This window comes from Schistocerca serialis, chromosome 2, assembly GCF_023864345.2.
Source record: "Schistocerca serialis cubense isolate TAMUIC-IGC-003099 chromosome 2, iqSchSeri2.2, whole genome shotgun sequence".
NCBI lineage: Eukaryota > Metazoa > Arthropoda > Insecta > Orthoptera > Acrididae > Schistocerca > Schistocerca serialis.
The window spans coordinates 502,937,546-502,953,364 of NC_064639.1; the positions used below are offsets into that span (position 1 = coordinate 502,937,546).

The 15,819-nt window shown below is 47.8% G+C and overlaps 1 protein-coding gene across 1 annotated transcript in view; it reads right to left on the bottom strand.

The window, feature by feature from the left end:
- The window catches only part of LOC126457462 (protein snakeskin-like), a 33,123-nt gene extending 21,200 nt beyond the window's left edge, over positions 1–11,923 (bottom strand). The window contains exon 1 of the mRNA XM_050093751.1: positions 11,858–11,923. Within this exon, the coding sequence (XP_049949708.1) occupies positions 11,858–11,905 (48 nt within the window). The 5' untranslated portion in view covers positions 11,906–11,923. The remainder of the gene's footprint in view (positions 1–11,857) is intronic.
- Positions 11,924–15,819: the final 3,896 nt, after the last annotated feature.

Below are 15,819 nucleotides of genomic sequence, written 5' to 3' on the forward strand. Positions count from 1 at the left end.
GTGAAGTAAAATTATTTATAACGGCTGCTGTGGAAAGTTGCCACCCAAACAGAGATTTATCTTGTTGTTTTTAGCGTCTGAACCGTTAAAAGATATTTAAGGCAGCACATATGAAATAACGGCAGATAACAATCGCAGCAAAATGTTAGAACATCGGCGATACAGCATTAGAATTAACGGTCTTGGCTAGACTTGGCTACTATGTGAAGACGAACAGATACTCAGTTACTGATTTTATTGATTTTAGTATGTATCAGCAAAGTGTGGAACGGTCGGCAGCGGGGATACGGCATGTACTGGTCGTCTGCAGGCAACGGTTCTGTAGCAGCGTCCAGTGCTGTGATGACTTTGTCCCAAAAGTTGAATACATTACTTCACCTTGTTCCTCTGCTACTACTGAAATTTCGAGAAAGTGCTTTCCAGGAAGAGTCGGTCAACACATTACTTCTTCCCACATACATCTCACAAAATGACCGCGACGAGAAAATTCGAGAAATTAGAGCGAATGCAGAGGCTTATCAACAATCAAATGGTTCAAATGGATCTGAGCACTATGGGACTTAACTTCCGAGGTCATCAGTCCCATAGAACTTAGAGCTACTTAAACCTAACTAACCTAAGGAAATCATACACATCCATGCCCAGGCAGGATTCGAACCTGCACCATTCGTGAGTGGATCAGGGAAAGGGGAGATCGTCAGTCGTGTGGCTAGGACCTCCCGTCGGGTAGACCGTTCGCCGGGTGCAAGTCTTTCGATTTGACGCCACTTCGGCGACTTGCGCGTCGATGGGGATGAAATGATGATGATTAGGACAACACAACACCCAGTCCCTGAGAGGATAAAATCTCCGACCCAGCCGGGAATCGAACCCGGGCCCTTAGGATTGACATTCTGTCGCGCTGACCACTTTTTTTTTTTATTTTTACTATGCCTATCAGTAGTTAGTGCCTTCAGTAGTTAGAATCTTTTATTTAGCTGACAGTATTGGCGCTCGCTGTATTGCAGTAGTTCGAGTAACGAAGATTTTTGTGAGGTAAGTGATTCATGAAAGGTTTAGGTTATTGTTAGTCAGGGCCATTCTTTTGTAGGGATTATTGCAAGTCAGATTGCGTTGCGCTAAAACTATTGTGTGTCAGTTTAATAATGATCAGAATAAGTAAAGAGAAAACTGTCTGAGTACGTTGAGTTTCGCTCAGCTGTTTGAAAATCAATTAGCGTAAGAGGTTTACCAGCACAGTAATTTATAAATTTCCAAAGAGGACGTTTCATAAATGTTATCCGTTATAATAATGGATATTGTCAGAATATTCTCCGCTATTTGGCAGCTTCCAAGTTAAACTCTTTAAAGTGGATCTTAGTTATCATTTTCACCTCGTAATTTCAAGGAAAACGCACCTAGGTTTAGAAAGTGTATTAAAATGTTTTTAACACGAGACCAAAAACATTTTATTTTAAACATGGCAATCGTAAGTAGTATTTGTACGGACAGATGTGCAGAGACAGACGGAGAGGAAGGCTCCGCGAAAATAGTATTCACCATTCTCACGGATCCCTAAAAAAAACTGACCGCTTTTATTGATCTACTATCTACATTAAATGTGACTTAACCTTTACTTTGCTGATGAAAGACAATATCGTTTGGAGCTTCCTTTGAACTGTATAGTTAAACAGCTTTTCAATGTGAGAGTATTCTTGTCGGTGGACTTCAGCTTAGCTTTCTTTCACAAACGACCAACTTCTTGCTGTCGGTTTGTTTTGACTTGTCGACATTCTGCTTAACATGCGCATTGTAGAAGTTTTGATACAAATTCACTTTGAACGCCATAACATCGGCTCACTGACTGAAACCTAGTGATTTCGACAGACGCAGCAGGGAACCACTCGAATGACATCTAACACTTGTGCGGCGCTTGTTAGAAATCGGGGAATTTCAGGCACGCACATGTGCAAAGCATTCGGTTTAGAGAGGCCGTAGAGACTAGTTGGCAATATAACATTTTCTAAGCAAGCATTTCCGACATTGCATCATCCTTCTGGACAGGAAAGGCACTGCAATAAAGTATTTATCTGCCGACACCGGGCAAGCGAGTTGCATGCATGCACGTCCGAAGGGACGTTGCATCGTATTTCTGGCCGACACAGGCAAATTACGAGCGCAGGTTGTAGGAACATGGTTGACGACACGTGTAAGTTTATGTTCGGCCGCGAAGCGCGCTCGGATGGCCTAAAGGTAAGGCTGCGTTCACACTGCCGGCCGGGCCGGGCCGGGCTGACGCGTACTGGCTCGGCTCGTGCCTAGCCAGCTGAGGCCGACGAGTAGTGCATTCACATTGCGCGCCGCGCCGAGCCGGGACGGCGAAATGGGGGAAAATCCACTTCTCCGATTTTCATGTTTTAAAAATACTTAGCGGTATATAAAAAATGGAAATGTCGTGTGGCTAGGGCCTCCCGTCGGGTAGACCGTTCGCCTGGTGCAGGTCTTTCGATTTGACGCCACTTCGGCGACCTGCGTGTCGATGGGGATGAAATGATGATGATTAGGACAACACAACACCCAGTCCCTGAGCGGAGAAAATTTCCGACCCAGCCGGGAATCGAACCCGGGCCCTTAGGATTGACAGTCTGTCACGCTGACCACTTTTTTTTTACCATTTTTTTTTTTTTTTTTTTTGCGGATCCGAAGTCCGACGCCTTATCCATTTTTTTTATTTTTTTCAATAACATTGTAAATTTATCCAAAGTTCATCCGATTACATGTATTTTTCCCATTATATCAATTGTAACTAGTAAAGAAAATTGCGTTAGAAATAAAAGAGTGACGAACGGGACTCGATCCAGCGATCCAGTGATTACGGGGCTTGAACGCTACCCAATTTTTATTTTATTTTGCCTTTCGCAGGCAAGTGCTCTACCGACTTTTTTTGACAAACAAAATTAGAATGTACATCCGTAGCAACAACAGAACAAGAGTTCCTTCTATACTATGAAATAGAATTTGAAACCAAGACTGTGATGATAGATAATAAAGAAAGAAAAAAGTAACCAAATCCCGCACGCCATTCCATGTGCATGGCCCGTCTGCGTACAGATTCCATGTTCCAAATTGGTACAACATTTCGCAGCGTGTGGAGCCCCATGAAGGCGGTCATCCTCTGCCCGGTACTCCCCAACTGTGAGGGGGGTTATCGAAGACACTGCGCAAATAGTTCGCAAATAGTTGTCGGTATCGGGGTGTACACTCAAGTGTGCTATGACTGTCCTGGAGAAATTGCCAGTAATCAAGCACCATCTTCTCATCATCTCGAAAGAGGTAGTATATGGACATGCCTTTAAACCATGTGAGAGCGTGAGTCTTCGCAGGTGGGAAATAAGTATCCTCTGGACAAAGGAGGAGCCGTGGCTCAATTATGCGAGGCACGATACGGAGGTAGCAGGCGAGGATCTTCTGCACTAGCAGCCATACCTCTAACGCCGATCCACATGTTAAACGGTGTTCGTCAGTATCCACGAGGTGGCAACGTGGGCAAAGGGGGGAATCCGCCATCCCAATAGCGTGCAGCCTTTGTCGTGTTACAACCTTCCCGTTCACCACCTGGTACCACGCAGCTCGTACCCGCGTGGGGAGGAACGACTTCTGGACCGCTCTCCACACTGCCGGCCATAGGGTCGTAGGGCTCTTCCTCTCAATCACATTGCGAGGTGTGGACCTTAGCAGCAGTCTGTAAAAGTCTCTCGCCTTGGGAGTGCGAGTGTTGGGAAGGTCTGGGTGCACGTAACTATACTCAAGAATAAATGCCGAGAGGTGCGAGAGTGAGGGTGTAATGTGTGCAACCGTGACAGGTGGCATAAGAGACGCCGGCAGCAATTCCTCTAACAAACGACCCGTAAGGGAAGCATCTTGGTGGGTCCACAATTTCATCATTGTGCACAAGTATAATGCTGTAGCCCTCGCTCGTACATTTATAAGTCCCAGTCCGCCATCAAGCGGAGGGAGGGTGAGTGTTTCGTAGCGGACTTTGAATAGGTGTCCGGCGGTAAGGTAATATCCAAACGCTGCTTGCAGTCTGTGTGCCATCGCTGTCGATATCGGTAGGACCTGTGCCATGTGGATCATCTTAGTCGCCACGTGAAGGTTGAGGTATTCCACACGCTGTAGGAGGTTCATCCGTCGAAGTAAGTTCCGGCGAACTTCTGTGCGTACTGCCTGTAGTAATCGTGCATAGTTCATGGCAGCCGTGCGGCGCACATCCTGTGTAAATGTTATGCCCAAGAACCGGATCTTGTTAACTAGTGGGAGTGGGGCTAAAGCTTCCTCCTGTAGACCTCTCCCAATCGGCATCGCTGCCGACTTGGCCACATTCATGAGGCTGCCCGCTGCCAAACCATAGCGATTGACCCATTGTATCACCGAGCGTACCTCGTCATCAGATCGGACAAGTAATAGAAGGTCATCAGCATATATTCTGCACTGAAAGGTATGATCCCTCAATGAAATGCCCGAGAGCCTGTTTTTCAACCCTGCGACAAGTGGTTCGAGTGCGATCGCGTAATCATGGAGAGTGGGCATCCTTGGCGAACTGACCGTCGGATCGGAAAGGGACCCGCAATCCGTCCATTCACCAGTACACGGGATGCAGCTCCACGGAAAAGGCGCTGAAAGATGTCGATAAAGTCAGGCGGGAAGCCCATGCGGGCCATTACGGACAGAAGGAACTTGTGGTGAACTCTGTCGAAGGCGTGGTCGAAATCAATAGAGATCAGAGCAGCTCGAAGGCGACAGGATGTGGCGATGGCTATTAAATCCCTGCATTCACTGGTTGCCGTTTGCATGTTGGTCACTCCGCCCTGTGTCGTTTGCTCCATTGAGAGGAGCAGGGGCAGAACCTTCTTTATGCGGTTGGCGAGTAATCGGGCGAAGATTTTATAGTCCGAGTTAAGCATTGTAATGGGCCTGTAGTCCTCGACCGTCCGACCTCTGGAAGGCTTGTGTATCGGTATAAGGAGACCTTCCACGAATGCAGGTGGCACGTGGGAACCAGGGGTCATCAGTTCTTGGTACATGATGATCCATCGGGGCATCATGAGATCGCGGAAAGTACGATAAAACTCGAGCGGCAGTCCGTCTGGCCCGGGAGATTTGTTGAGTGCTCCCTTGTTAAGCGCGTCCTCGATGTCGTCTCGTGTAATTCCACCTAAAAGCGTCGCCGCTGCTGCGTTGTCGAGGGTGTGCGACACGTGCTGCAGTATGTCGTGATCGTCTGCTTCCTCATCCTCTGTATTCACCTCGTCGTAAAACCGGCGATAGTGATCTGCGAAGGCTTCTGTAACCGCCGCCTGAGTTGTTACGACCCTACCACCCGGCAATACGAGGTCCGTGATCAGCTGCTGTCGGCGTCGGCGGCTGTCGAGCACGATGTGATGCATAGACGGGTTTTCTCCTTCCACTCGGTCTTGACGTCGCGATCGCACTACGACCCCCTCCAAACGTTTCCTCGTAAGACACAATATTTTACCTTTAATTCGGCGGCTTTCCATTTGTCGGTTGGAGATGGTGGTTGGCTGTCGAGTTCGCGAAGCATCGTGTAATAAAAGTCCAATGTGTGACGATGCCAAGCTGCGGTATCTTTTCCGAATTGTGTTAGCACACGCCGAAAAGCTGGTTTTGCACAGTCCACCCACCATGCTAGAGTCGATGGGTATCGGGGAAGACGACGTTCGCAATCCAGCCAAGTGTTGGCGATAATCTGACGGCATTCCGGGGCTTGAAGATGTGCCACATTCAGCTTCCAGGGTCCTCGGCTGCGCCATATCCGCTGCTGTTGTAGAGTGAGTGTGCATATGAAAGCGCTATGATCGGAGAAGGCAAGCGGCCAACGTTCGGCGTCCAATACTCCCGGCGCTAGAGCTCGTGAGACATAAATGCGGTCTAGGCGACTGGCTGAGTGACTAGTAAGGTATGTCGGCCCGGGACGGTCACCGTGCACTGTCTCCCACGTGTCGGTGAGAAGCAGGTCTCGAACCAGGAGCCGAAGTTCTTGACAAGTCGAGAAATGTGGGACTTGGTCTTTGGGGTGGAGCACACAGTTAAAGTCGCCGCCGAAGATATATTGATCGACGCGGCTGATGAAGAGGGGGGCGATATCCTCCGAGTAGAACAGCGATCGTTCGCGGCGTTGGTCAGTTCCTGATGGAGCGTAAATGTTAATGATGCGCGTGCCCAGTGCTGTGATCGCCAGCCCCCTTCCTGACGGAAGGTAAGTCACTTCTTCGATGGCAATGCCGTCGGGCACTAGTATTGCCGTACCGCTGCCATTCCGGTCCGCCGGTGACACATATGTCACATAACCGTAGAAAACGGGGAGGGCCGCTATATATACTTCTTGCAACAGGGCAATATCAACATCCGAAGAACGAAGCATCTCACGCAGCAACTGGATCTTCACTGCCGTTCGTATCGCGTTGAGGTTAAGCGTGGCGATACGATAAGCTTGTTGACGAACCGCAGGTGTTAAGTTATTCATTAAGACTGGAATTACCTATGACGCTTCTGACTGTATTGGCACCTCCGCATCCCCCCAAACCTCACCTGCAGGCTGTTCTAGAGAGCCGGCGCCAACGCCGTGGGCCCTGTTGGCGTAACTTGCATGGTTCCTTCGTCGTCGTGGTCATCCGCCCACGTCGGGGAACTGAAAGCAAGATCGGCGTTCCTAGCGTCCTTAGGACACGGCATTGGTGCTTGCACTCCAGAAGGTGGTGGGCAGCATCTGTCCTGCATCTCGGCATCCGATTGTGCCACTGTAGATATATGTGGGTGGTCCTCAGTATCGCTCGATGGTGCCACACTGCAGCAAATGGCGGCTGCCTCTGTGGTAGCGTCGTCATTGAAGGTGGAATCGTCATCCTCTGGAGGCGGTGTCGCATCCCGTTCGGAAGTTGCTCTGCGCCTCCGCTTCCGTCGCTTCGGAGAGCGTTGCTTCCTGGTGTGTTCTTCTGCGTCAGACGATGGCAAAGATTCACGACGTTCCGGCACAAAGACAGCCGTAGGCACAATAAGCGAATCGACGGCCATGCTATCTTCCTGTATGTTGTTATCCGTCGACGGAGGCGGCGGCATCGGAGTTGAATCCGTAGCTTGTGGAACGGGTGTGGCATCATCGCCCTGTATTGGAGCATGGAGCCGCGACACAGCAGTGGATGTCGGCTGTCGTGGTGAAGTGGTAGCTGTCGTGAGGGCTGCTGCATAAGTCACAGGAAGCAGCGTCGGCTGCGATGGCGGGTCCGCTTCAGCCGGCGGCAGTTGAGTGATGCGACGTTGCATACATTCTGATCTGAGGTGTCCCTCCTTCCCACAACCAGAGCAGGTCTTCGGTTGCCCATCGTAGATGACGATGGCACGGCAGCCACCGATAGTCAGATATGAAGGGACATGTCGTTTAAGTTCGATTCGGACCTGGCGGACGCCGTTCAGCACAGGATATGTCTGGAATTGCGTCCATTTTTCCGCAATATGATCATGGACCGTGCCGTAGGGGCGCAGCGCTGTCACGACGTCCTCCGCCGGTAGTTCGAAAGGAAGTTCGAAAATTCTAATCGTGCGAAGTCCCATGCCAGAATAATCGACGTGCACAGTCCCCACATTGCCATCAGCATGGCAGAAACGGAGGCCCTGTTTCGTGTCCCGAAGGATCCGGTCACATGTTGCGTCGTTGATGATCTTCACATATACGATACTGCTCACAATGGACAAGTGAATGCCGAGAATGTCGCTCGCTGGGATTTTAACTTCTTCTCGTAGAAATCGTTCGACTTCGAGTGCTTTGGGCCGTGCAAATTCGTTGCGGAACGTAAATTTGAGCGTCGATTTTCTGTATTGGTGCGCCATAGTGATCTATATGCTGAGTACGGCACGCGCGAAACGGCCGAGTACTATGTAAACAACACGAGCGCTCGCTCCGCGGCAGGAACACAAACAGCGCGTCCTCACCGCAGCACAGCCAAAGGCCAACTACACCACTCAGCTACCGGGGGCGGACAAAGGGGAGATGAGTTAATAGTACCAGTTCCGCCATACACTGCCAGGTGGTTTCCGGATTATTGAGTAGACGTTATCCACAGAACATGATACGCGTCACACGTGGTGAATGGTGGTTTTTTAATTATCACTAGCGTATTCTCCGCCAGCCATAAATTTTACGATCGTCTTTATCCTGGCACTATTTCAACTTCAATCACCGCGCGATTTGGCGCAGTGGTTAAGGCAGTGCAGACGCATTCGAGATTCAGACCCCTGTCTGACCATCAATAAAATGATTAGTCTAGCCAGTTGCGATTGTGAACTACCAGTGCTGACAATAAGAACATATCATACGCTAACCCAAGTGCCATCATGGGATACTGCGCGTGTGTTAAGGGCAGACAGACTCCTACTCATAACACCAGCACGGGTAGTCAACAGGGCGCAACGCGGAATACTCCTTCGGCTGACGGGAGCTTTTGGTTCTGCGTCTGCTGAGGCGCTGGAATGTCCACTCGATCTCCAGAGACAGGAAAAAAAGCTGCTCTGTACTGGCTTAAGAAAGAGCAATATCGTAAACTGCTGAATGTAATTGGAATATGGGTCACAAGCAGGCAGTAAATTCTTGACCAGATCCTCCACCTGTGGCAGGAACGGTAAGTTGATGGCCAAACAGCGAGGCGCACCCATGGTTTTTCCCTAAATATAAAACCGACTGGGAATGAGGCCACTGAATCTATTAAGAGGTTTTCACATTTCTTGATGGGTCACGAGCCTTACGCCACCAACTGGCATCGAACTGGTCGAAGGAAAACCTCCGAAAGTGCCTGTGGTGAAGGCTCGCCGGAATATACTATATCGGCATGTCCGCTGTATGCCGATGTTGCAGATCAGCAGGAACTGAATCCGTACGGAAGATTGGACATCAAGAAGATACCCCGATGTAAGATAGAAAGATTCTGGGCAATACTGCCGAAACTACTTCAAGGAAGGTTTGGGTAGCGTGTTACGTAGAGAAGCAGCGAAGACAGCTGTTTCACCAACTGCGACATGGTCGCGTATACAAACAGTGATCCAATACTGTCAAATGTTTATTATTCCAGTCTTTGGTCACAATATCAATCAGGAATTGATACTGTGATCAAAGACTGGAATAATAAACATTTGGAAGACAGCTGTAATCAACAGTTGCCAAAGGCGAACAGCCAACAACGCATGCACGGCGACCATACCACCACCACCAAAGTATATACGCAGCTGTGGGCCTTGTCTCGCCGTCCAAGGAAAACAACCGCGTCATGTGGGCCGGCATGTGGCTGCACTTTCACCTGCAGTAGCCATGCTGCCTCGGAACAGGTGAGTCGTACCCTGCAACCAGCGAGCCGACAGCCAACGGTAAGGGGCAGATGCAATCTCATCGTTTTCTGCAACCCCAAGGAACCGGCAGGGTATGCCTACTGACGGGGTGTAATGGAGTGTATTGTGGAATCAAGCAGACAAGAATTGATGTCCTTATAGTACTGGTAGACGTAGATTTGATAGTAGGTTTGGTTTTTATTGATAATGGTGGTGGTAAGTTCCTGTGGGACCAAACTGCTGAGGTAATCGGTCCCTAGGCTTACACATTACATAATCTGACTTAAACTAACTGACGCTAAGGACGACACACACCCACATGCCCGAGGGAGGACTCCAACCTCCGACGGTGGAGCCGTGCGAGACGTGGCAGTGCGCCCTAGACCGCGCGGCTACCCCGTGGTGTGTATTGTATAACTAGTTGCCAGTGTATAGGAAAAATGCTGATGATAGTAGTAATTTGTGTAAGAATGATTACAGTCCCTGTTTAAATTATAGGTAATAGGCTACACTGAAATAAATAAATGTCTGACCATCCAGTTTTAAGTTTTCCGTAATTTTAGTAAATCGCTTAAGAAAAATACTGGGCTATTTCCTTTGGAAAGCACCTATTTGATTTCATACTCTTCCTTGTACAATGCGTTCCTAACAAGTTTGTCGTCTACAAGTCGTCAGACGTCAATCTTCCTTCCTTTCTTTTTCAGCGAAGTGAGACCCTTAAAGAAGAGTATTATCAATTCTGATACATTTTTGAATCGGATTTCAAAACCGGGTAGACTTGCTGATAAAATAATTCTTTATTAACTACCTGTTTTGACCATCTAATCCTCTTTAGGTATCATAAAAGTACTTACAGCATCGCAACGTTCTTACTGTGGCGTCAAATAAAATAAAAACCATCATATCGCACTACCGTCAATAGTAAAGGGCAATACACAGTGTAGAGTGCACACCACTCGGAAATGTGAAATCTGATTATGACTGTTTGCCTTGATTAATTAACTATACCTATAGTACCGTAGTGCATTTTACTATTGACTGTATAAAACATTTTGTTACTGGTGGAGTGACGCAAGGTAGGTTTTATTTTGTTTGACGCAACAGTACGAAATCTGACACGCTGTAAATAATTTTATGATGTCTGAGTATGGTCGAGACACACAAGTTCATAAAGAATTATTTTATCTGCAGATCTTGACGGTTCTGGTTCGGGAATACGACTTTCTTTGAAATGTCTACGGGCTGTGGGGCACCACCTGCACTATATATTCTTACGATGTCGGAAACCAGTCAATGTAAGGTATTTACGCAATCATTCCAATGTCTAAGATACTCTTATGACAATTTATTAGCGGCGCGCTTAGAGTCACTAGTGCTCATCACCGGGCATGAAGGGTCGCAAACCGCTTAAATATTGTAAGTTCATAGGTTTCCGCGGCCAGTTTCAACTTGAATAAAGCGATTTCGGATATTAGGGCGCGTTATTATGAAACGGTTAACCAAAACGCCGACGTTTCGGCTGAATTTACAGCACGCCTCTTCAGGACAACTAACTGCTTGATTCTGATAAAGCTGCCGATTCGCTGTTGCTTACGCATCAACTGCCAGAGTAGCAAAGGCAATATTCTACCGTACAGCCATCCCTCCACACAAATCGTTACTTCGAACTGTCCAGTCGCATCCTAGAGTGCAGCAGCTAGCCGCTCTGAAGAGGACCGCTGTAAAGTCAGTCGAAACTCTGACATTTTAATTATTTTAGGTTTTCATAATGATGCGGCATTTTATTTAAGGTCACTTAAACATTATTTGTACTACTTATAGCAATAATTAGACTATCGCTGTTTCTTGAGTTGCTAGGGTCTTTACTATGTCCATGCATGCACGTCCGTTGGTTGCTGCGGTAGTCGAGCATCAGGCCTCGTTTGTGTAGCCCTATTTTTTTTTTTTAATTTTGCAGTCACTTTAACTTTCCACAATGTGTTTTTTTTTTTTTTTTTTTTAAAGTGAGTCTAACGCGAAACATTGTGCTGATACTTAACAACGACATATTTATGTGTCCCTTATATACGATTAATACGTTATATTTGCACAAGCATCACATTATGAAGACAAGATGACCACTGTGCCTGATGATGAACACTAATGGCTGGAAACGCGCAGCTGATAAATTAATTTGATGAGATTAATAATCTTAAACATTTAGACTGGTTGTGGTACACGCATATATCCTTTATTATAACACAGTCACAGAAAAGTTATTTACCAACATGGCTAATGGTTACACAAGGAACTCTTTGCAATCGGAAAACGTTTTGATCGTTAAAGAAATAAGTTCGGTCTGCTTTTCGCGACTCGGCGAAATAAAATAAGACTATGTGCCGGGTGCTGGAGACTACCCGTATTCTCTAGAAACAGCAGAGGTGCCGCAGACAGCAAGTGAGACAGGAGGCGCGTGCGGCGTGCTTGGTATGGTGCGAACACTCACCAGCTTGAGCACCTTGATGACGACCGACACAATGAAGAAGAGGTCCATGGCTGCGTCCGCGGCTGCCTCGGCTCACAATGGCGACACCTGGGACCTGGCGGCCGCGCCCGCTGCTCGCCTCGTCTGATAGCGCCGATAACGGACCGACGGCCTGATAGCGGACTCCTCTAGCGCAGCCGGCCCGCGATTCGGAAGTGCGCCTGGTAAACTCTCCGACGGGCGTATCAGGGGACCGTCCCTCTGATTGTTAGCAGCACATGCAAGCTGAATCCGTAGCGTGCTGGCGCGTTAACGCGAGAAAGAAAAATGGTTAGGAAATTTAACAAATGCAGGCATCGTCTCCACGGCTGTACGGGACACAACGGCCGATCTAAACCAACCGGGAAAAAATCGCAGCACCAACAATGAGTTGTGCGACATAAACGAAAGTTGGTAGGCGTGTTTCTACACCTGAAAGATGATGCCTACTCAAATTTCGCGCCAGTCGCATAAGAGTGGCGCTAGTAGTGTCGCTATGAGCTTGCAAATGAGGTTTGCTTTAAATACGCGCTGTAACGGTCGTTAGCGTTGGTTACCTTTTGATTGGTTGTGGTGAGCTGACGTTAGTCAAGTATGCCTTTAAGGCGACAAAGACGCCATTATCGACACCTCACTGAGATTGAAAGAGGTTGCGTAGCAGGGCTACGAGAAGATGGATGTTTCTTTTTTGATATTGCAGAAAGACTTGGCAGGAATGCAGACACCGTAAATGATTGCTGATAGCGGTGGTCGAGAGACTGTACCTAGAATGAAATTTTCACTCTACAGCGGAATGTGCGCTGATATGAAACTTCCTGGAGGATTAAAACTGTGTGCCGGACCGAGACTCGAACTTGGGACCTTTGCCTTTCGCGGGCAAGTGCTGGCGGAATTAAAGCAGTGAGGACGGGGCGTGAGTCGTGCTTGGGTAGCTCAGTTGGTTAGAGCACTTTCCCGCGAAAGGCAAAGGTCCCGAGTTCGAGTCTCTGTCCGGCACACAGTTTTAATCCAACAGGAAGTTTCATATCAGCGCGCTCTCCGATGTAGAGTGAAAATTTCATTCTAGAAACGACCCCAAGGCTATGGCTAAGCCATGTCTCCGCAATATCCTTTCTTCCAGGACTGCTAATTCTGCAAGGTTTGCAGGAGAGCTTCTGTGAAGTTTGGAAGGTAGGAGACGAGGTACTGGCGGAATTAAAGCTGTGAGGACGGGGCGTGAGTCGTGATTGGGTAGCTCAGATGGTAGAGTACTTGCCCGCGAAAGGCATAGGTCCCGAGTTCGAGTCTCGGTCCGGAACACAGTTTTAATCCTCCAGGAAGTTTCAAGAGAATGTACGGTTGCAAGAAGATCAGGCTCCGGACGCCCACGTGGCACTACTGAGAGGGAAGATCACGTGTTCGGCGTAGTGCCCTGGCGTTTCGTACTGCATATGCGGCAGCAGTTCGCCACCACAGTGACACAACAAACTGTGACAAATTCGGTTACTTCAAGCACAGTTCCGAGCCATACGGCCCGTACGAGTGTACCACTGACCTCAAACCACCACCATTTGCGACTTCGGTTGTTTCAAGCGAAAGCTAACTCTGTTGCGTTTTCTGATAAAAGGTGGTTCCGTTCGGTGCCAGTGATGGCCGTGTGTGGGTTAAATGGAGGCCAATTAAGGGCCTGCAACCAACCTGTCTGCTTGCTAGACACATTGGACCTTGAACTGGAGTTACGGTCGGGGGTGCGATTTCGTATGATGGCAGGAGCTCTCTTGTGGTTATCCCACGCGCCGTAACAGCAAAATTGTACGTCAGTCTGGTGATTCGAGCTGTTGTGCTGCCATTCATAACAACATTCCAGGGGTGTTTTCCAACAGGATAACGCTCGCCCTTATATCATTGTAATAAACCAACGTGCTCTACAGAGTGTCGACATGTTGCATTGGCCTGCTCGATCACCAAATCTGTGTCCAGTCGTGCACGTATGGGACATCCTCGGAAGGCAACTGCAGTGGCCGACCAAGTGCAACAGGCATAGAGCTCTATCCCACAAACTGACCTCCGGCACCTGTACAGCGCAATGTATGCACGTTTGCATGCTTGCATTCACATTCTGCTGGTTATATAGGTTATTATTATATCAGCATTTCACATTTACAAAAGGCTGATCTCGTGTTTACATTAACCTGTGGTCTTGCGGTGTTAATCACTCAAATATCTTACCTAGACAAATGTATTCCCGAAATTTCATTAGTATACATTAATTATTTTTGGTGTTGCGACTTCTTTCCGTCTTGTTATTTTGTGCAGATAAAGCGCCAGAGGTCGTGTGTTTTCAAATGGTTCAAATGGCTCTGAGCACTATGCGACTTAACATCTGAGGTCATCAGTCCCCTAGAACTTAGAACTATTTAAACATAACTAACCTAAGGACATCACACACATCCATGCCCGAGGCATGGCCGGCGGTCGTGTGTTTTATTCGACTAGTCTTGCTCGTTGGACGGGGGGGGGGGGGGGGGGCGATCACAGATATTCACTACCATGGTGGTTAAGCAATGACCGTATTTTCTTTGATTCGTTATTTTTTAAATTTTTTTTCCTTTAATTTATGTGTTCTGTGTCAAACAGGATGCGAGAATCAATTTGACCAGAAGTGTAGGGCAGAAAGACAACATCAAACTTAGGAATTTGAGTATAGGAACTATGGGTCGCAGTTCACATTTACGACGCTGCATCAGCATCAACTCCGGCTATGTGACGGTCGTCCAGTCTGCAACTTCTTTGCCTTTGGCAGTCGTAAACAAACTGCACTCTATCGCTGTCGCTAAGTGGGACTCGCGTGCATTGCAGAACGTTGGTTTTAAATACCCTTTCATCGTACTCAGTAGGTACAGTAGTCCGACTAGAGTAAGTACCAACGAGTGAGTAAGTATTCCGAAGTAGCAACATAGAATACGGTTTCACATGGGATAAGGTAAGTGACGTGCATTTGGCCTATAGCGCTGTTGACGACACTGCAAGAGCAGTTCGTAAGATTTATTAGGAACGTTATCCACGTCGCAGGCCGCCTCTGAAAAAATACTTTTGTGTCAATTGAAAGACGTATGAGAGTGGCAGGGTCTTTGTGGGCTAATAAGCATGATACGGGAAAGTGACGTACTGTTCGTACCGTTGATTTTGACGAAGACGTGTTACATTGCATAGAGATAGATCCAGTGGCAAGTAGTCGCTCGTGAACTTGGCGCGTAGAGGCGCAAGGTCTGGAAAGTCGTTCATGAGATTGGTCTACATGGTTTCCAGCGGGAAAAGGTACAAGCTATTGGTCCGGAAGGCTTCCATGCGCGTCTGGAATTTGTTGACAGGTTCCTGCAACGAGTACGGCGACAGTCGCTTTTTCCTGAACGTGTGTTGTTTACAGACGAGGCTTGCTTTGCCCGTGAAGGCATTTACAGTTCACATAACAGACACGTTTGGGCCGTACAGAATCCACTTGCAGCGTACGACCAAGGTCATCAAGAGCGATTCGCTGTGAACATGTGGGCGGGAATTGTGAGTGACACGCTCAGATGTACTTCGTGTTTTTGCTGCGTGTACTGAAGTGACAGACTGGTGAATTTCAGAGCACATCCCAATCGCTCCAATTCCTGCATCGCCGGTATGTTCTGTGACACCGTGAAAACAGTGATCAGTTTGAACATTTGCTACGACATACTCACGTTAATTAAATGGTGGCAAGTCTGTGTACAAGAGCATAATCGTTTTTCTTTACTTCGACTTTCTTAGGAAATGCGATTGTTTTCATTTCTGACGATGTGCTGTGTGGTACGTCAGCTGAATGCGATACACTGTATGTAACGCTTTGTGTTTTTCTTGTTCTCTTAATGACTATTACTTACAACTGCGCATAATAAAAACTCATGGCCAGAGGTGTAATGTGGCAAAGCACCAAGATGCAC